The sequence below is a fragment of the Alligator sinensis genome, unplaced genomic scaffold (genome assembly GCF_000455745.1).
Source record: "Alligator sinensis unplaced genomic scaffold, ASM45574v1 scaffold599_1, whole genome shotgun sequence".
NCBI lineage: Eukaryota > Metazoa > Chordata > Crocodylia > Alligatoridae > Alligator > Alligator sinensis.
The window spans coordinates 40,320-62,211 of record NW_005841968.1 but is presented as its reverse complement, the minus strand read 5'-3'; the positions used below and the strand labels follow the sequence as shown (position 1 = coordinate 62,211).

Below are 21,892 nucleotides of genomic sequence, written 5' to 3'. Positions count from 1 at the left end.
TAAGACTTGATGGTTAGAAACCTAACTAGCAGGTGCTGTGTACCCGTGTTTCCATTACAGACTGAGCCCACATCAGTAAATGTTTTAAACACCAAGAACACAAGCTGATAGGCATTTATATACGCTGATATGCAATGGCGCAACTGCTTGAACAGAGGTGGCGCCGCTTTCGGAATAAGCTGCAAGCAATGGGAACTCCCTGTTCTGACACCTGTTAAGAGTGACATACCATTGCCCATCTGCTGTGTGGTCCTGGGGCCATGTGCTAGTGTGGACATAGGCTGTCACAGGAAAAAGATGCATCCTGCTCAGACTGTGGCTTTTTGCGCTCATGCAAAAAGGGCTTTCCAGGGAAAGCTCTTGGAATTAGAAACAACTCTACGGTTTTTAACTTGGTTTAGCAACTCTGAACCATCTCCTTGACAAAAGGGAGGCAAAGGAGGAGTTGCGTCCTCCATATCCTCTGCCCATTGACAAATCTGCTTTACTCAAGGTGAGGCAGCAATGACGTATTCAGCTGGCAACATAATCCCAGCGTACCTCCAGAACAGGGAGTGAATATGGACCGACGATAGGGTAAGAGATATTGCAGCAACTTGCTGGTGTTTTGCAGCCTGCTAACAAACTATATCACTACATATGTTGAACAACATAAGAAAGAGAATTGGTTCTTGTCAACTGCCCCTTCTCATAGATCTGGAGACTTTTAAGCCTGTAAAAGGGACTTTTAGAACATCTTGTCTCACCCCCTGCAAAACGCACATTGTAGAAACTCCCCCGGTACAGCGTGTCTTTCTTTACAGGCATCCAGATTTGCCTTAAGGACAGCAAGGGATAGAGAAAGAGCATATTACATCACTTGAGATTTAATTACCCTCCCGGTTAAAAATCTGTGCCTTATTTCTAGTCTAAGGTTGCCTTGTTCCAGCTTTAAGACCACCGTGTAGCTGTGATGTACAATTACTCAGCCCTACTATTTAACTCCCATTTCCCAGATAGGAGTGGAACTGCAGTCCTATTGTCCCTGAGGCAAAGAGTCACGGTCAATTTGGCCAAAAGGTGTTGTAGAAAGAGTAACAACATAAAAGAGAAGGAGAACATAGACAAACAGGTCACTGTGCTCTGGATGAGTTTTAAAAACCCAAGAGTACACAAGGCTCCAACATCTGTTGTTGACTTAAAACATCTACGTTTCTAAAGCAAATGGCATGCTAAGTACCAAAGGGCTTAATGAAATGCATGGTGGAGGGTCGGTACTTGGGTACTGCTGATGGGGTGCATCCAAACAGTGGAGGCCATTCTGCACCATCGTTGTTACAGTTCTTTTGCAAGGTTTGAGTCTGAAGAGAGACTAATGGCCGATTCCCTAGCAATAACTGAAGGGGGGATTAGAGCATTATGCTTCAAGAGCCCAAATGCTGTATTAGCAAAAACTCAACCACTGGTCAATTTATCATTCCAAAAAACATAGGTTGGTCCTTCATCGAACACAGAAATAAATATGTTTGTTACAACATTGTTTGTCCACAAGAAAAGAACATTTTTTTTGTTAGAGAAAAGTTTTTTTAATAAAAAGATGTTACCACCTTTCCTAAAATGTGTATTGTGTCATAGAAAAGAAAGCCTGTGGTAGATCTCATAGAACATAGGTTACAGACAAAATACAGTAATTAATTGAATGGCTGCCCATGGAGTAGTTGAATCACAGTAACTGTCGGCATGCCTGGTCTTACAGCACATTAAGGCCAAGTACAGACATTCAAAAAGCCCGAGGACGAACCAATCTAAGTGACGTGGTTTTCTGTAAGTGGCATAGTCTAGATCAGTAGCAAACAGAATGGTTTTGTGTGCCAAACTTTTGTTCTGTTACAGGTATATACTGGTTTCCGATCACTTATACCAGTTAAAGTGTAATGTCCACACCTGGCCTAAGGGAAAACAAAACCAGGACAACTTAGCCCTCAGTAAAACAAGCCTAAGTTACTCTAGTTTAGCTTTAGAGTGGGCACATGGCCACTTAGCACAAGTCAGCTGCTCTGTGTAAGTACCCATTTTCTTTTCATTAATTTTAACTTTTTCACTTTTAGGAATTTCCTAGAAGAAGTGTAAAAGATCAAGTATAAAAGAAAAGGTTTAGCAACAGTGGCCCATATCGAAGGATGGTTGCTCATGAGTCACCGGTAGTTTCATATTTCTATATTTCAGTAATGTCAAACAACAGCTCCAGCTAGCACCTAGTATTACAGCATCAACACTCATTTTCAGCATCCAGGCTCAACATCCATAAATGCATTTGCTTGTGTGAACCAGTGCCCAGATGCATAAACCTACACTAACATACACTATACCAACACTTCTAGTCTTTCTTTGCAATTCCTATTAAGTCTGTGCCCCTACCAACAGCCCAGAAATCAAGATTCTTAAGGCTTGAATTTCAGAGTTGTCGACACAGGAGGAGCTGTGTAAAACACTTTTGTAAAGCAAGTGTTCAGCACGGTTGTTGTAGAGTACATTAACAGTGTGGCAACAGCCCAACTAGGCACACTTAAATCTGGCTTTAACTTGGCTAGCATGGTTAACAAGAGACATAAAGACACAATGAAGGCCCTAATCATGGGCTTTGTATGTCCAGCAGGGACTGTAGGTTTATAATTGGTTTACTGAAGACCGTATTGCTGTCTCATTACCGCTATTGTTGCCCGTATTAGCTAGATTGGGTATAATGGTGCCGACTGGAGCACAGCTGTTCTTAGATACGATAGGAAACCTATAGAATCATCGAGTTGGAAGGGAAGTCTTGGACATTGGAAGCCTAATTAGCTCCTCAGTAAAGTCTCAGCATCTATACATGCGGCCCTACTAGGCCACAGTTAACTAATAAACACTGCTGTAGGGTAGCACTTGTCAGCACAAGTACTCTCCTACAGCGGCATTATTTAGTGTGCCGCAATGCATGTGTAGATGCTGATGGGGCTGGCTGGGGCACGAGGGTGCTTCAGGGTAGGGGCTGCCTGCCGGCTAGCCCTGCACTGAAGCACCCTCATGTCCCAGCCAGCTCCTCTGCAGCATGTTGGGCCGGGTTGGAACAGCCCTGGGCTGGCAGCCCCAGGTCCCGTCAGCCAGAGTTGCTCTGACCCAGCTCAACATGCTGTGGCGCATGTGTAAACGTGGTGCCCAGGAGCAATAAACTCCGGTGTGAACTGCACCAGAGTTTATTCAGTCACGTTAATCGTACGTGTAGACACACCCAGTGACACCTACAATTCTCTGGAGTAAATCAGTTGAGGGGAGTGGCTCTGGCATACAACAGATACAACTAAGAGCAGATAAGAGGAGGAGGATGCACGTACTAGAGGTCTTTCTCCCTCTGCTTTTACAGATGAGAGTCCAGGGTAGTATTTTTTGATTGTAGCCACAAACCATCAAGAACCCTCAATCTGTTTTGTTTCCATATCTTTAATAGGAGTCCTCCTTCCTTTTCCATGCTGTGGGCAACTGCTAGGTATATCTGCACTCAGAAAGAAATGTGATAAGATGGAATAAATTCCCCCCAAAAAAAGATTGTTACAACCAGTTCATGGAAAGGTACATTCCTTTAGGTTATGGGACTTTTCAGCAGCTGACCCAAACTACTTCCGGTAAAACACAAGGGAACGAGGAACTGGCTTGATTGTACCACACTTCTTGTCAGAACTCCCACGGATTTCAAAGGGGGATTTGGCCTTTATTAACTCAGCAACACGACCTAAGAAGCTGTCACGTTGCAACCTCGGATGCTGAGGGGCACTTGCTTCTCAAAGTTAGGGATCTATAGGCGTTGGAGATGAAAAGAAGCTATTCAGGAGGTGAGACCATCACCTGATGAAAAAGGACTATTCTCAGGGGTATAGTTTTTAAGGGCCTGAAGTAACAGGAATGTCACTATTTCCCTTGGGAGAGTCTATATTCCCCAGTCTCTTTGATCTCATTGCCAGAAAATGTTTCCTGATATTCACCTTACAACACTATTCTATTAATTTTAGTTGAAACTACTGATGTACCAATCTAACTCTCTCTCTCCTCTCCTGATTCATATTCTTCATATACTTTTAAGAAATCTATAATTCCCCACTGTCCCTTTAGTTGTTGCTTAGCCATCCACCCATTTCTTTCTTTTAATCTTTTTATTTATTTCCTTATTACAGGTGGAATTGGCAGCAATGTTGATCGCTGAGGCAGCCTAACACTCTCCATTATAAGTTCCTGTTTTCAATTGCTTATTATTTTGCCAGCCTTTAATTGTTTGCAGTCTAAATTTCTCATGCTGGGGCACTGTGTCAGCCTCAATGCTTTGGAAAAAGCCAGCAAAAGGAGTGCAGCCATTCCTGAAAGTCAGGCTAGGGAAAAATAGGTTGTCCAATGTTCGGATCATTGTTTCTATAGGCGACTGGTAGGGGTGCACGGGGCCGGTGTCCCCTCTGATGGTTGACACTGATACTGTCGGCAGGGCTGGTGCCATCGGTGGCTTCTGCGGGTGCCCCCCCAGATTCATGAGGCACCAGTCACTCATGATTGTTTTTCAACCTCTTCAGGCTCAAGGGACCCGGGAATAGGCTCAAGGTGTCCGTCCAAAAATGCCAGCTTAGTCTTCACTCAGTTTTTGACTACAGACAAATAATGGAGCAATTCTTCTGTTGCAAGAACTCAGAAAGACCACAACAGGTCTGAATGTTTTTAACACTGGGGATTCCTAGTGGAAATTTCTGGGTTTATCGTGTGAGTCATCTTTGCACAATTAAGCACTAGAGCTGTGTGATACTTTGGTCTGTGATTTGATTTGGTGGAGATTTGGCCCGATTTGGTGGCCGAATCTCCAAATCTGAATTGAATCAGAGGGCTCTTTAATCTCTCCAAATCGATTCGGAGAGATTCAGACAGATTCGGCCATTTGGACACAGACACAGCTTTAAATGATTTTTCTACACACCTGTGGGTAGCAGGGGCTCTGAACCCTGCGGTGCTGGGGCAGATGAAGCGTCCCACCGGAGCACGGGGGGCTCCCCAGCGTGCTCGGCAGCAGACCCAGAAGTGGACCAGAAGCACTTCCAGTCCACTTCCTTGTCCACTGGGGAGCGTGGTGGGGCCCCTCCATGCCCTCCCGGCTCGGTGACTGGTGTCTCCTGGGTCTGGGGGGGCACCTGGGGTCCCCCCGCAGCCGATCGCCAGGCTGGGGGCGGTGATGGGGGGCCCCCAGATTCTCCCTGGCAGACCCAGAAGAGGACTAGAAGTACTTCCGGTCCACTTCTGGGTTCGCTGCCGAGCACGCTGGAGAGCCCCCCGCACTGCTGTGGGACACTGTATCTGCCCCAGCACCACAGCGATCATGAGCCGCACTGATACCTCAAGGTATGTAGAAAAAACTTGTAAAGCTGTTGCTGTGCTCGAATTGCTGATTCACCAAATCAGCATCAAATCATGAGATTCGGATTCAGCCAGATCGAACCAGGGACAGTGATCTGAATCAAGAATCGAATCACTGTCCTTGATTCGGGCCAAATCCAAATCCAAATCGAATGGGGCCCGTTTCACACAGCCCTACTAAACACCCTGCTTGAGAATCATTGGCTTAGATTTTAGGTTGGTGGCATTCATCAAATAGCATGCACGCGCGAATAGAGAAAGAATTGTTTGTATTTTGCAATTTTTTAACTACAATAATTTCATCTGTAGGAGTCCTTATTGCAGAACGGTATCCAACCACCACTCCCATGTGTATTACAATGGAACTTGCTATAGCAAAGGTGAAGAACTCCTTTCTGCTTAAAGACTGACTTCTTCCAAGAGCCTTAAAAATCAACCTGCTTATTTGGACTGTTCTGAAATCTGGTCCGTCTTCTGGGAGAGCAAGCAGGGTTAGTGTTCCCAAATTGGGGCCATTTGAACATGGGCTTCCTAAAATACAGCATCCCTATCCACTCCAAGATGCATTTATTTATTGTAGACCCGGGGATCAAACCATGCTGTGAGTATGCCCAGAATGGCGTCAAGAACTCACATTTTATATTAAGCCCATCTAGTGTGTGGTAGCAACTACCCCTTAGAAAGATTCAAATGGCATTAAAAAAAAAAGAGGTGAGCTGTCTCGATGGATAGGTACCTATTGTACATGTGGAGAGAGTAGCTGAAAGACTTTCTAGCCTGCTAATTATCACATGAGCTTGGTGGCTCAAGAGGACACTTCATAGTGATTAAGCCTGATTTACACCTGGTAAGTGTTGGTGTGAACCCAGCTGTAGCCAGGAAAAAACTGAAGAGGAGGATGGCACCTGGATACAACTTGCTTCTGCCAAAGAGAATTTTTATTTTGAGAAATTGCAATCTGAGCACAAGAGAAAACACAGTATGTGCTCAAAGTATTAAAATAAATGCATTATACACACAAAGGCTGAGACAGACGGGAGGGAGAATTAAGGGATGGAGAAGTTGGGGGGAAACAAGAATAGGGAATCAAGGGGATGTGGTACAGGGAGGGAAATTATAGGGAGAGAAATGGAGAGAGAGAGGAATTGAGGGATTCAGGTCAGGAGAGGTGCCAGGGGCACAGGAATTGGTGACATGGATGGGATGCAGGGAGAGATGAAAAGGGTGGGGGAATAAAGTGCTCAAAAAATCAGGACTCGTCAGATAACTTGTTGCCCATATTGAAGAAAGCTTTATTCTGGCACCTCCACACACATGCATCATGATTAGACCTTGTCAGAAGCATGTCATCAGAAACACTTTTTTGGGTCTTTTTGGACAAAAGTGTTGTTTTTTTTAAACTGTTTTTAAAATTGTATCAATTTCAGGAAAAGTTCCTGCAGAAAAAGTTGAAAAATGTAAAAATTAAATTTCATTAAGGATTTTGTTTTGTTTTATTTTGTTAATTTTTTTTTCAAATTTTCTTTTGGCTTTACTGTCACAATATTTTTGACATATCTGATTTGAAACATTTCTGCATTTCAATGCAGAATTTTCTGAAAACATTTTTTAAAACTTCGTTTCACAGAACCTTTTAAAAATCCTGGTTTTCATTCCCGATTGGATTGAAAACCATTTCAAATTATTGAAATTTCCTCCAAACTGGCCATTTCATTTTGACCACACTGAAATACAATCTCGCCTTATCTGACATCACACAGGAAACCTGTTCCAGACTGAAGAAGAGGACCTGTCCTTTCAGAGCTTTCATCCCATGTCTTAAGCACGAGAGAACAAACTTTTATACTTGCAACTGTTTGCTTTATGTACTGTCCATTGGGTGCACAGAACGGGGCAGGGACCAGTAGACGGATTGTATACCACGTCCTTAAAGGCTGTATTTCAACGTGTATTCATAAGAAGGGGGTATATTTACATTCACAGGCAATCTTAATTCTAGTACAGCAGTTGGCAACATTTTTGGCCAGAGTGCCAAATACGACCCAGCCCCAACCCATGCCTCGATGGGGAATTGGGATAGACACGCCAGGGGCAGACAGGAGGGGAGCCATGAGAGGTCTGATCCTTGTTGCTGGCAGCGGGTGCATGTGCTCCTCAAGGTGGACGGCAGGGAAAGGTCCAGAGCTGTGCTGCCTCAGCCCCTTCCCTTCCATGGGCCCTGAAGCAGGCATGCAGTTGCTGCCAGCCATGGAGCCCAGGCTGCTTGCAGCAGGCAGGCCACAAGCACCTGCACTGGGGTCCAGAGCCCCAGCATGGCTCAGTAATGGTGGCAGCTGCATGCAGGCCTTGGGATATATGGTGGGGGATGGGCAGCGCAGCCCTGGCCCCCCACCCCTACCATCTGCCCAGAGGCATGTGGGCAGCTGCTGCCACCGCAGAGCCAGGCCAGGGCTGCGGAGCCCAGCGTAGAAGCCCCAGCTTTGGCTCTATGTCATTGGTGGCTGCACACGCATCTCCGGACTGATAGCAGGGCAGGTACAAGGGTAGCGCAATGCTGCCCCTTGCCCCCTGTGTACCCCAAGGCATACATGCAGCCGCCACTGCTGCCACGGACCCTGTCCAGGACTCCAGACCCCGGTGCAGCTGTTTGCAGCCTCCTGGCTGCCTGTGGCATGCCGAGCAAAATGGCCTTGCGTGCCATGCTCTGGCATGTGTGCTGGGGGTTGCCAACCCCTGTTCTAGTATTTCCTACTTTGGAAGTGTTCAAACTTGTCACCCTAATAGTTAACATAGCTGGAGGAGGACGGGAAACAAAACAGAAATTTCATCATGAGCAACACAACTGAGCAGAACGTATTGGCTGCCTGCCCCCAGCCTGAACTCAGGACCTTTATAATTAATAGAGGCAGAGCTATGCCACTTGAGCTGAAGAAGTAATTGTTAGCAGTAACAAGCTGTCCTCTGTGGAACTGCCAACAGAAGGGAGCTGCAGAAGGAGGCTGAGGCATTGCAACTCTTGTTCCACATCTTGCATAATTATTTGCTTGATAGCAGTGCAATGTCAGGATTTGGGATTCCTGGGTCCTACTCCTGGGCCTGGATGGGAGAACGGTCTCATTGTTACATACAGCACAGAGATTTGGCATGTTCGTTCTGATGGGCTGCGTGTCAGGCATTTTCCCACCTCTGCCAGAAGTGACTTTGTGTGACTTCTCAGTGGCACAACTGGAAGAATGCTACTTGCCTGTTCCCTCTGACAGAGCAGCAAGGCATGACTGGGTATGGAGTACCAGGAAGAGCACAGGTTTAATAATACCAATTAACAGAAGAACAGAGACTCCAGTGCATGCCTCCCTCCTTCAGGACTGCCAAGAATCACACACAGTGCAACAGGGGTATAGCCCAAAACGCACCGAATGGATCTGGACCATGCTATGACAAGATCCTACACCTGTACTTCCAGAAATGTAATGCATCTCATCCAGTGCACCAAACGTCCTGATGGAAAATATGTAGGAGAAACCAAACAAACTGCACCAGGATGAACGCACACTGGAAATCTATCAAAGATAAAAATACCCAATTACCTGTGGGGGCACGTTTCTCACAAGAAAACTACTCTGTCTCCAATCTCTCAGTTCTAATCCTCAAAGGGAATTTACAAAACACCTTTCACAGACAAGTCTACGAACTTCACTTCATCGACCTACTGGATACAAAAAAATCATGGACTAAATATAAACGTTGGATTTATGACACATTATAACCTGCCTAACATCAGCGTCCCCAGGTACCTCTCCGCTATTTACCAGCTACATTCTTTCCCCCCACCCCACCAACCTCTCTCTCACCCACTGACTCCTCAATTTACATTTTCACTGACTTCCTTTCTTGCAGGCACACCAGCCTCTGGCTTCTTTACTCTTTGCTCCATCCAGGAAGAGCACACACCAGATGTTTCCTCAGCCTGATGAAGGATATTTGTACCCGAAAGCTTGCAAAGAAGATTTTTTTCCAACTATTTGAGTTGGTCTAATAAAAGATACGTAGTGCAACACGCACATTTCTGACAGCCCTGTCACTCACTCCACAGCTCAGCTTCACTATCACACTTCCAATGAACCTGAAGAAATAGAGCAGGCATCTGAAGCCACTGAGACACCTTCTGAACAGACACTGGCTCCACCTATGTCCTCCTCCAAGAACCCCGCTGTGATGTCTGCGGAGAAGATACACTATGAAAATAGGGATGGCGCTGGAATGTGCAGCGAAGTTGCCTTGTATCTCTGAGATGCTGGAGCAAACTCATATCAGATACAACATGTAAAGAGTTTGGCTGCTTATCCTGAAAAGCCCCTAATTAGCTTGTGATTTTCATAGTTTGTAAGTCAGCCAAATTTGGATTATCTATTAACAGGGACAACAAAAGGCATTTCCCTGACTCTAGGGCTCATCTCCTGCCAAATTCCAGATACCTGCTACAAAATGCGCAAGTACTAGATTTCCTCAACTTCTCTTACTCTAATTATTCAAAATGATTGAGCCATTTCTGCTGAAACTTTATAAATAATATTAACAACAGTAACAACAATACCACTACCACCCAGGAGCAGAGGCCTGGCATAGACAATCCAGTTGAAATAGTTAAAGTTACATTTAATTAAATACAGGATTTTACAGAAAAAAAGTGTCAGGCAATATAAAGTAGCGGCATCATTCCCAGGTCTGCCTCTAGCATCTTTCTCGGGTTTTCAGTAACATTTGTTGCTTTCCTTTCTATTCTCTCCAATTTATCAACAACTTTCTGATTTCAGGGTGTTTTTTTTGGTAATGGATTTGCTACCATCCACCCTTCACAGCATGCAAAGCACAGGGCAAAATAATTAAACACCCAAATGCAAGCCGTTCCTTGAACAGAATGGATCTGAGCAAACATTCGAAGTGTAGCCTACAAAGTAAATAAAAGGAAAATTTACTGGAAAAACACCATTTATTTCAAATTAAAATACTCAGCAGCTCACAGTCTCAACACCCACATGCCATGTATAAACTGTGCATAGAGCCAACACTTACATATGGCTTCAGGGCAAAAAGCCATGCTCGCTTCTACAAAGCCAACACTAGAAAGCAAGAAAGATGGGAAGCCAGCAAGCATGTAAATGGTTTCTGGTCCAGCAAAAGAGTTAGTGTCACATTACTAGCCATGTTTCTAGAGGGCAGTTCCTATTTCTTAAAAGACCCAGCCAGAGTGATTCATTTTCCAACACCCAGTGCATCTGATGTGCAATAAATTCACTCTGATTTAAAAAATAAATTGTATTTGCTAGATCAGAGTGGTATTCAAGTAGAGTAATTCCCTGCTCAGAGTGAAGTCCTCTGGCTGGTTTTCTAGCAAAAGCCTCAGAGAGCTGCCTACTATTTGGGACTGTTTATTTCAGTCACAGGGGTCTTGTTGTCTGCAGGCTTTTCTCGGGTATAACTGCTTGCCCTGCCAACCGGCAGCCACCAAATGTCCAGCTCCCAAATTGAAAACATTGTTCTGAAAGCACCATAACCTTGTAGCTCCAGATTGCGATACAGCAGCACAACTGACAAGGACACCTCCCTCCCAAGTCCTCCACCCCCTCCCGCAAACACACTGCACCTACTGGCAAAATGGAACAATTAAAACCACATTCATATTGCATTCAGCAAGGTCATGCACCGTGAATTCTCGAACAAATGAAACAGAGTTAGGAGATGAAAAACAAGCTGCGTGCAAAAGCAACAGAACACTGTGTGTTAAAGGTATTATTAGGAAAGAATGCTCTGAACTAAGTGCCGCTGCCATTTAGTTCTTTCCTGCTATCAGGGTTTGCGGATAATTATTATATTCAGCTGCTCTCCTGTGGCTCACCCTACTGCTGGGGCTCTGACTCCCTGCACCTCTACCCTGACATTTGCTGCTGCTCTCTCCTCCACTTTGGTACCACTGGCTCCTCTGCACAGCATTTCTCACGGATGCTCTGCTTTTCCCTAGGAGTGCTTTCTTTTTACTTGTTTCTTCCCCTCCTCCATTCTTCCAATCTCTAGCATCCCTGTCCTCTGCGCTTCCCACTGCTCTTGCCACTGCTTTGGGGTCTTTAAAAGAAGGCTTGATAACTACCTAGCTGGGGTCATTTGAGCTTAAACTTAGTAGGGGTCATAAGAGCCCTGTATTCATTCCTGCCCAGGGCAGGGGGTAGGACTAGATGATCTGCTCAGGTCCCCTCCAACCCTACTTCTATGAAACTATGACCCCCCAGCAGAGATGAGAGGAGCCCCTAGGGCAGCTTCACTGGCTCCTTTCTGGTCCCGGTGTGTGTGAGCAGGAGCAGGTGGGCACAGTGTGCTCACCAGGACAGGCTGGGGATACGGCGTAGTGCACATCCAGATAGAGCAGATGCCAGTGGTGCAGGCACTGTGAAGAACAGGCACACATCTGCCTTTGGAGGAAGCCTGCCCCATGGGGGAAGCTGAACGTGCAGCTGAGGCAGAAGGGGCATGTTAGACCCACAGCCCACAGAGCCACTCAGGGAACCTGCTGCTATTTAGACAGGTCCTAGCACTGTTTACATGAAGTTGGGAGCCTTCACATCTCCTGGAGCAAACCAGGATTGGAAGGTGCCAAGGTAGCTTAAAGCCATATTATTACTGTACTTTGCCCTGCCTCGCAAGAAATCTCACCCTTGGTGTCTGACAGCTGCACAGTAGCAGAAGGCCATTGTTTGTATTTCCAGACAAAACACCATGCTAAATTAGACTTGCTAGCTTACTGCAAGACTGAAAAACACGTCAGGATTGTAAGAGTGAAAAAGGTGTTGTCCTAGCTCCTACACCAAGTGCTACTCAATCCAGGGGATTTTATCATTAGTTAGACTTCAAGAAATACATAATATTAAGAGGCAGAAATGCAACACAGAGGGTATCTAAATAACCTTACCTCTGCCCTGGACTTGTGTGATAGCATCATAGAAAAGTAGGGCTGGAAGATCATCCAGTCCACCTCCCTGCCTGAGGCAGGATCATCCCTATCCAAGCCATCCTATGCAAATCCATTGTATAACCTCTAAGCAACACTACACAGTCAACCCCAACACAACACAAGACAGAACACCCTAACCTGCCATGAGTAAAGCAAGGGGACCACAGCAGCCAACATCCTACAGGTTGTTCATATATGCCCAAGAGATCCCAGGAAGAGGAACGTGCCCCAACAGTGCATATCAATCTGACCATGGGGTAAATTCCTTCCTGAGCCCAAATATGGTGATTGGTCTGATCCTGAGTTGGGGGACAATGGGGAAGGCAAGGTCCTCAAGCCAGGAAACTCTAGCTTTAAGTCCCAGTAGGAGCACTGGCACATCACAGCAAAATCCTCTGCCTTGGCTGCAGCCAACACCCAGTGCCTCTGAGGGAAAGTAGCAGCAGGAAAGGTGAAAATTCCTTCCTGGCCCCACGTGGCAACAAGGACAGACCAGAAGCACAGGAAATACCCATATTACAACACAGACATAGCTAGGCCTAGATCATCCCCAACCAGTGGCTGTACAACTTTTTCTTGAATACGTCCAGTGACCAAATCCACAGCTTCCCTAGTAGTCTATTCCACTGCCTCGCTGCTCTAACACTGAAGACGTTTTTCCAGTTCTCCAATCTAAACCTACGTTACTGCAATTTCAAGCCATTGGTCCATGTCCTCCTTTCTGCAACAAGAGAGAGAAGGTGCTTTCCCTCTTCTTTATGGCAGCCCTTCAAGTATTTGAAGACTGCTATCATGTCCCCTCTTAAGTGCCTTTCCTACAAACTGAGCATGCATATTTCTTTCAGCATCTCCTTGTCTGACTAGATTTCCAAGCCCTTTATCACTTTTGTCGCCTGCCAATGGACCCTCTATAATTTTTGCATGTCCTCTTTAAAATGTGGAGCCCAGAACTACACACAGTACTCTAGATGGGGGCCTAACCACTGTCACCTCCTGTGCCTTGCGCCTAATGCTTCTACTGATGCCACCCAAAATGATGGTCACTGGCTGCATCACGCTGCAGACTCATGCGATCTACCAAGACTCCCAAATCCCTCTCAGTAGTGCTGCCACCAGACAGATACCGCCCATTTTGTATTATTATTTTTGATTGTTTCTCTCTAAGTGTAACACCTTGCATTTGTCAGCATTGAACATCATGTCATTAGTTTCAGCACAGCTTTCCAAAATGTCAAGATCCTCCCAAATTGCGCTCCTCTCCTCTACGTTTGCAATCCTTCCCAGTTTTGTGTCTTCGGCAAACTCATTCCAGAAAAGTTTTCTTTGCCAGCATCCAAATCATCAATAAACAAATTGAACGGTGCTGGGCCCTCAGCAGAGCCCTGTGGGACTGTGTTTGAAACCTCCTGCCATTGTGACATGCATCTATTTATAATTAACCTTTGTTTGCAGCTATTGACCCAGTTGTCTATCTACCTTATAGTAGCTTTGTCTAGTCCATATTTCTCCAATCTGTTCATAGGAAGGTCATGTGGGACCTTGTCAAAAAGCCTTGCTGAGGTCCAGATACACTATATCCACTGCATTCCCTTCATCCACCCAAGTCATTATTTTGTTGAAGGAGGAGATCAAGGCTTTTTTACATGATTTCTGCTTACTAAATCCATGCTGGCTGCTTGTGATCAGCTTTCCTCTTCCAGACACTTGCAAATGGACTTTCTTAGGATATGCTCCAGTAACTTCCTGGGTATTGAGGTGAAGTTAATCAGTCTGTAGTTCCCCCGGTCCTCCTTTTGCCTTTCTTTAAAAGAGGGGCACTATGTTGGCCCCTTTCCTGTCCTTTGTACCTTGCCATGACTTCATGAATATAATTGTCAAGGGCTCTGGGATCCCCTCTGCTAGTTTCTTCAGTACTCGGGGATGAAGTTACCAGGCTCTGATGACTTTAATTCATTCAGACCCATTAAAAGCTCTCCGGCAGTAGTCTTTGTTATCTCATCCCTCAGCTTGTCCCCTTCCTTATCCAAATACTCTCAGTTAGGTAGACTGCAGCTTCATTTTTTGGTTTTTGTGAAGACTGAGGAAAATTAGCTGTGGAAGAGCTCTGCTTTCTTTGCATCTTCTGTTAAGAGCTCTCTCCCTGGCTATTTAAGAGTGGAACCACAGTTCCCTTGGTCTTTTATTGAGGCCAAAATATTTATAGAGCCTCTTCTTGTTGTCTTAACCTCCCTTGCCAGATGCAGCTCATTCTTTATTGTTGCCTTCCTGATTTTGTAGTTGATCTGGCCATTTCTTGCAATTTCCTGGTTTTCTCCCTTGGTGACTTGCCCATCTTTCCATTGCCTGTATGCCTTTCTTTTGCATTTGAGGCATCCTGGAAGCTCCTTGGCAACCATGTTGGTCTCTTATTGTTCTTCCTGTGCTTCCATTGTGTTGGAACCGTTTTTTTGTTGGGCTTCCAATACCGTGTCCTTTAGAAGCTTCCAGCCCTCCCGGGCACCTTTATCCTACATGCATAAAAATATTTGCAGTTCTGGATGAAATTAAAATGAGGTTTAAAATTACATTAATTTTTGCCCTCATCTTGTCATCATTGATTCACAGGATGGATGTTTCCAAAGAGTGTCAATGACTGCAAGCAAGGTTTTGGAATATACTTCCTATACAGGAGTATAGGAAGTAGAGCTGGAAGGGATCTCATGAGGTCATCTAGTTCAGCTCCCTGCTAAAGGCACAAGCATCCTTGACTAAACCATCCCAGTCAAGTGCCCGTCTAATATGCTCCTGAAAATGTCTAGGGATGGAGATTCCTTAATTTCTCTAGATATCCCGTCTTAGTGCTTGATCACCATCATAGTCAGAAAGCTCTTCCTGATCTCCAACCTAACTTTTCCCTGATGATGCTTGAGGCTCTCTCTCCTGGTCCTGTCTTAATGGTCCCAGAAAAAGCCCATATCCTCTCTGTAATCACCCTTGAGGTATTTGAAGACTGTTATCAAAACTCCCATCAGTCTTCCTTTCTCTAGACTAAAAAACCTAGCTCTTTCAGTGTTTCCTCAAATATGTTGCCATCATTTCCTCTATATTGCATTATGCAATGACTCTGATGAGACCGGACAAGACTGATGAGACTGGAAATGACTAGAGATATCTAGCCTGCTTGGATTTTAAGGATTTTTTAAAATTCTCATGCCATATATATTCCAGGATCACTAGTCACAGCAGGCAGAGCCATTACAACTGTAGGCTGTATGGGAACACAACTCGAGGCATACTGAGTACCACTTGTTTAGATGTGTGCTTTACATCAATAGACAGCAAAATGCTTAAGCATGCTACCTAAAAATGTTGTAGAAGGTTTTCTGACATATTTCACTTAATTAAACTCAAATCAAACACCGTTACAAGAACCTTGTGCCTTTGTGACTCCAGATAGCTGCCTCAACTTGGAAAACCCACCCAAGTCGATGCTAAAAAACAAGCTAAGGGATGGAAAACAGAAAGTGAAGATTAAAGACCAATTATCATCCTGGCAAAAGGTCAACAACAGGGTGCCCTAGTACAAGTGGTGCTTAAGATTCTTATTAATGACAGGTGCAAGCCAGTGACCAAAGAAGTGGAAGACTCTGGAGAACGCAGAAAACTATTTAACAAGTCAAGTCTGGAGGAAGCCGTGAGGAACATCAGAGGGCTCTACCCATACTACATGAATTAACTGCAGGAAGAAAGATGAAAGATAAATGAATGGAGATACATGCTGAAAGAGAAAACTGAAATGACTCCTAGGGTTTTAAATGTCTGTATCAGCTCAGGAGGGACAAGGGCATCGCTGTGGAAAGCTGCATGGGGACAATTCCACAATGTGAAGCTGTGGTCCAAGAACCAAACAGAAGCTTGGGATGGAGTCTAATACAGAACAAATGCTGCTATTACATAAGCCAATAGTTTCCCCTCACTTGGAGCGCTGTGTGCAGCACTACTGTAAAAACATATTGAAAAACTGCATGGTGTTAAGAGAAGGGTAACAGGAATGACTGGGGCATGGAGAAAGGTCTCCTCCAAACAGAAATTGGAAAGATGAGGACTGGTTAGCTTAGGAAGGAAATAAATGAAGAGGGGTGTGATGAAAGTATTCAAAAATAGCACACAGTTTAGAGAAGTGAGATAGGGAACATGATCTCCATGCCTCATGAATGAGAACAAGAAGGTGTTCAATGAAATGAAATGAAATGCAATGCGTCGGAGCAGACTCGATAAATTGAATCTGCTGGAGCGTGCTAATTAGCCTACTCCAGCAGCCTCTACGTCTTGTGTATTCAGCATCCCAGAGCTTCAAAATGGCAGCAGGGGCACTTTAAGTAAAGCTTTTTGAACAAGCTTTAGTTAAATCACCCCCACCACCATTTTGAAGCATGGGACGCTGAATACACAAGACGCTGGGGACACGTTAATTAGAGCGGCTCCCGGAGCCCCTCTAATTAAAGCACCCTGCCCCCACCCCCGGAGCCTGTGTACAGACACCTTATGTCTCTAACATGGGGCCTGTCCTTGTCATGAGTTACTGTATTTTAAATATTCTTCTACACAGAAGATGATCCTCATGTTGATCATACATTATAGCATTGACATCTGTATATTTACATTTACCAAAATGGCAGGAAGATAACAAAGCCATACTCTATGCACGTAACTATGGAATAAAGGATGCAAACATCAAGATGATAAAAGCAATATAAATGCCTTCAGAGACTGAATAACACACACATTATTCTAATCCTCAACTGAACCCTAATCATTAAAACCAAACCAAACCTCAGTCTATTTCCAATCTAGTAGTTTAATTCATTCTGTTCCTCACAGCTCCATAGCTCACCTTCTCCCACTTCATCCTGTTCTCATTACTGCCTCAAAATACTTGGTAATGACCTTGAGTTCTTGCTATAGTTGATATACCCGTCCCCTGAGGTTCATATAATTCACTAACAAGCAGCCGTGTGGCCACAGCCTCCCACCCAATCTGTTCATACGACTCCACGTCCACAGTAGAAAGACCAGAACGTAGCAGCTCTCCGGAGTACAACCTCAGGCTATACACGTGTACGATAGCATGCACACTCAGAGTCCAGCAGCGGGTTATGGCTTGCATGTCAAGGAGGAGGATACGAAATGTCCCTATAAGAACCCTACACCCTGAAACTCCTGCTTGGTGTAGTCAGGCTACCCAAGAGGTGTTTTTCTCAGTCACCCCGCTATGATTATGCACCATGCTAATTGCTTCCAATGAGTCATAAAATGCTGCGCATCGTCTGCTATCAATACCCACAGTGACAACTATGCTGCACCAGCAGGTGCTATGGAAATATGTGTCATCTAGGCATAAAACCTGAAGCACACCACAGGGTCTCTGCGTCTGGAGCTATAGGGCCATGGTTCTAGATACAGCCAACAGCATATATTTGCAGGGAGGTAGGTGCTTGTTTGCTTAAGTAAAAGCAAGCAAGGAAGCAAGCAAACCCAAGACTCTTTTCAGGCTTTTCATTTGTATACAGCTTCGTACAGGAGGAAAGGAAAAAAAGCCACCACACCGAACAAGTCCAGCAGGTAGTCTTTAAGCTCTGTGGAAATTTCTCCCCACTCACAAAAAGGTATTCAGCAATTCCTAAGCAGAGCTAACATCAGTTTAGCATATCAAAGGTCACATAGTTCACTCTGGCTATGATTTTCAAAAGTAACTTTAGGTTTAATGCTTTGCGCCCTCCAGGAGCCCGACTTCTCTGAACATGATTTTCAAAGAATATGAGCTCAGTACTTTGTGAAAATGGGTTCCTTTAAGCTTAAAATGGGATACCTAAAATGGGAGACATAAAAGAAAAGAAAAAGAAATCAGTGGTTACTTGAAAATCTTGGTCATAAAGGGACAGATTTTCACATGCTCAGCCCTCACAACTGGGATCAGTTCTTGAAAATAGTCCTTTCACTTTAGATCCCTGCTTTCTACTTTGACCAGTCAATTACTCATCTTGAGAACGTATTACATAAATTACACGGGGGCTTATATAATCATCAAGCACACGAACCAGAACATCCAAACGCATTCATTCTCTTGGTCACCTCTTTCTCCCTTTAGACAAGTAACATACTTGTCTGGCATTTACCATTTAGAAATCCAGGCTGACTCACACACCTATTAAACTGCACTTTACCAAACGTGTCTTTCATGCATCCATCATAGCCTTTGCCTTTGCCATTCTTAAAAATCTGTAATTAGTTACTAGCTGCTTTCCTAGACGCTGCTTTAAAGGCTGGAACTTTATTTGTGGTTTTCCACTTGGTATTTCTAAGGTATCAAACGTTTTCCTAAAATAACTGACAAATCAAAAAATTGATCCCGTATCTTATCGGATAAAGAGTCCATTGCTATTGGGCATACTTTGTGTACTTTTGTTTGATTTATATTCTGTCCTCTCCAAAAAAAGGCTCAGGGCAGCTTACAATAAAAACAAGATAGACTATAAAAGTAGATAAAATATGAAAATAAAATATTAAATAATAAGACAATTCCCCAAGCAATGCCCCACAACTTAACCCCTCCTGATAAAGGCCTACCCTAATAAGATCCTACAGCACTTCTGAGCGATGTCTAAGCTCAGTCTGATAGGCTGCAATGGGGGTGGAGATCCAAAGCAGAGGGGAGACTACTGAGAATTACCTCCCAGGCATTTTCACCAAACAAACTTGGCGCACCGATGGAAACTGTCAGACGTTGCTCTCCACTGACCTTAGGGATTGGCTGTGAAACACTTGACTATCACCCCCATCAGGGACCTCACTACTAGGAAAGAGGAGAACCAATGTAGAGCAGTACCACAAATACCCTGCCTTCCTGTCACATAAACATGTTATCAACACCTCATGGTTGACTGTATAAAAGATCACTGCAAGATATAACAGGATGAATAGAATACAGTTTCTCATCAATCTTCAGGTGAAGATCATCAAGGAAGTCCATAAACTCAGTCTCCAAGCTCTACCCAGGATAAAAGCCAAACTAACCTTTCTACCCTATTAATGGGCTCTACTGGTACAAGATTTCTATTCATTCAACAAATGCAAAAAGAGATTTGCAAAGCCACAAAAGATGCCCCATCCACAAGTTCCTAACTTGCCTTTGTGTCTTTAAGCATCTCTCCAAGAATCTGGATCAAACTCTTTGGCCTTACCCAAATACAACACACGTGATACTTTTTCTTAAAACATTTATATTTCACTTGGCCTGTTTTGCTTTTTGAGCATCTTAATAATAGAGACTATAAAAATTCTAACAAGACTTCAGACTTCTCTCTCTTTTTTAGATCAATGTTCTTGCGCACAACTAGTTTAAGAGATTTGTCACTCATCTACATTAATTTTGAAGTCTACATTGAGTTTTCAAAATGATTAACACTCCCTCTGAGTGAACTCTACCATCTCTTTACATTAGCCAATTTTCATAATAAATGCTGACAGTCTGTTTTAATTAATATAACCCTGTTTTTATCTAATTTGATCTGTCTAAACTTTAATTTACAGATATGTGTTGCTTTAATCATTCCAGAGTTTGAAAATTGGAATCTTGATTAAACTGTGATCAGTAATTCTTTGATAACCGTCACTTTTCACCATAACTCATATGAAAACATGAAATCTAGAATGCTACCCAACACAGCTGAAAAACTCAACCTCATCCTTTTTTTTCCTTTTTGCTCGAGTAGTTCAGTGCTAAGGTCATAAGTTATTTGCTTTAGTTCCTGTTCTAATAGCTGTAACTGTCTCCTCCAGGATCCCAGAGTACACTTCATTATTCTCATCCAGAGGCCAGCGAATATTTCATATAAAGCCATATGGCTCCTGGCTATACAACACTCCTTCCACGTGAACTCCATACTTCCACTTATTTTGTTGCTTTAGATCTTATCTGTCTACCACTTGCACTTGATCAGTATCTTTAATTTGCACACTATGTCTTTATTCTCTATCCTTGTTACAACACTGGTCCAGGTGGCCAGACATCCCATGGGAGGGGTGTTGGCAGCACAGGAGAACCTCAAACCACCCTGGCAAAATGCCTTGTAAGGGCTGGAACCATCAATTACTTATCTGATGCAGGTGCAGAAACAGAGGTCATGGAGTGGTGAATGGCGTTACCTCGGATTTATAAATTCATGCTCCTTGAGGCTTGAGAGGTACATGGGGCAAGACGTCAGACGCCAGCACCAGGACCCAGCTACAAGAGGCCAAACAGAGCCATGTAACGGGAGAGTGGAAAGCAGCATGGTCGCCCCAAGCTCCGAGACGCTGAGGCTGGTAAGGCACTGAGCTAGTTCCATAGCCAGGATACCTAGAGGGGTATCCTCCTCTCCTGTGAACCAGGGCTGCCCCAAAGAGAACCTGTCCTGGACCCCAGTACTCTCATGCGGGAAGAAGGATGCGCAAGTGTGGTAGGGACATTGCTGCTTCTTTTTTGTTGTTGTGTGGTTTTGTTTTTGCTGTTGTTGTGCCATATCCTGATGGAGCCCTTGGTTTGAGCTAGAACCCTGCCAGGCCCTGGACCCAGCCGATACCCCTGCGACCAGAATTAATTAAGGGTGAGTGGGTTAAGAGAATAGGTTATGTGATATAGGGCTATGTTGAATTAAGAGAGCCCGGGAACTTACTGGGGACTTATTTGGTCTGATAATTAATTATAGACCTACTTAATTTTGATTCCTGTGGTCTGGATATTTTAAGAAAGAAAAACACCAAACAGGGCTGGTTGTATCCACTCAGAGTACCAAGCATCATAAGGCTGATGAGCCTCAGATGGTGAGTGGATGGGGTGTAGGAGTGAAGAGGAGCCCCAGGAAACAGCTACCAATATTGCATACCCAAGGGTGGTCAGCAACATATTTGAAACCTCCCTTTCTCGTTCATTAAAATCAAGACATGGCAGGAAAGCAGGTGGAGATCTCCCAAAGAGAGAACACTTGATGTACCAGTGTATCAGTATAGACACTGGTTTAAGCCTGGCCAGTGCGGTCCGGAGCCACACGTCACCTACTGGCATAAGCGGGTACAATCATCATCACAGTACTCATTAAATTATTAATTTACATAACTAAAGGCTAAGCATTAACCCAGTTGCACCCATCATTCTAAGTTGGTTACCTGTATAACAGCAGTATAATCTCGTGTGACAAAAAAGTAGAAACAATTCCAGCTTGTATTCTCCCCTACTTTTAAACCCCTGAACCTGAGCCAGATTCTTTTTACCACTCCATTCAAGCTATTTATTTCCGTTGTATCTTTTTATCTCTGTGTTTCATATTTCCACCCACTACTGCAGTATCTGAACAAATTGCAGTATTTGATATTTTTCTTTGTGCTAGCCATGCAAAGTAGAACGGTAATTATCTCCTGTTTACAGATGGGGAACTGTGATACCAAAACAGAAAAAGCCCTGAGTGACTTGTC

General features: G+C 44.2%; 1 protein-coding gene across 9 annotated transcripts in view; it reads right to left on the bottom strand.

Moving 5' to 3' along the window:
* Positions 1-21,892, bottom strand: part of LOC102380629 (sodium channel protein type 5 subunit alpha) — a 252,836-nt gene that overhangs the window by 192,187 nt on the left and 38,757 nt on the right. Inside the window, exon 2 of one of the 9 annotated variants that reach the window (XM_025200468.1) lies at positions 3,351-3,508. The exons of the other annotated variants lie outside the window; for them this stretch is intronic. Coding sequence (XP_025056253.1) covers positions 3,351-3,423 — 73 coding nt within the window. The 5' untranslated portion in view covers positions 3,424-3,508. The remainder of the gene's footprint in view (positions 1-3,350; positions 3,509-21,892) is intronic. 9 annotated transcript variants of the gene reach the window in all.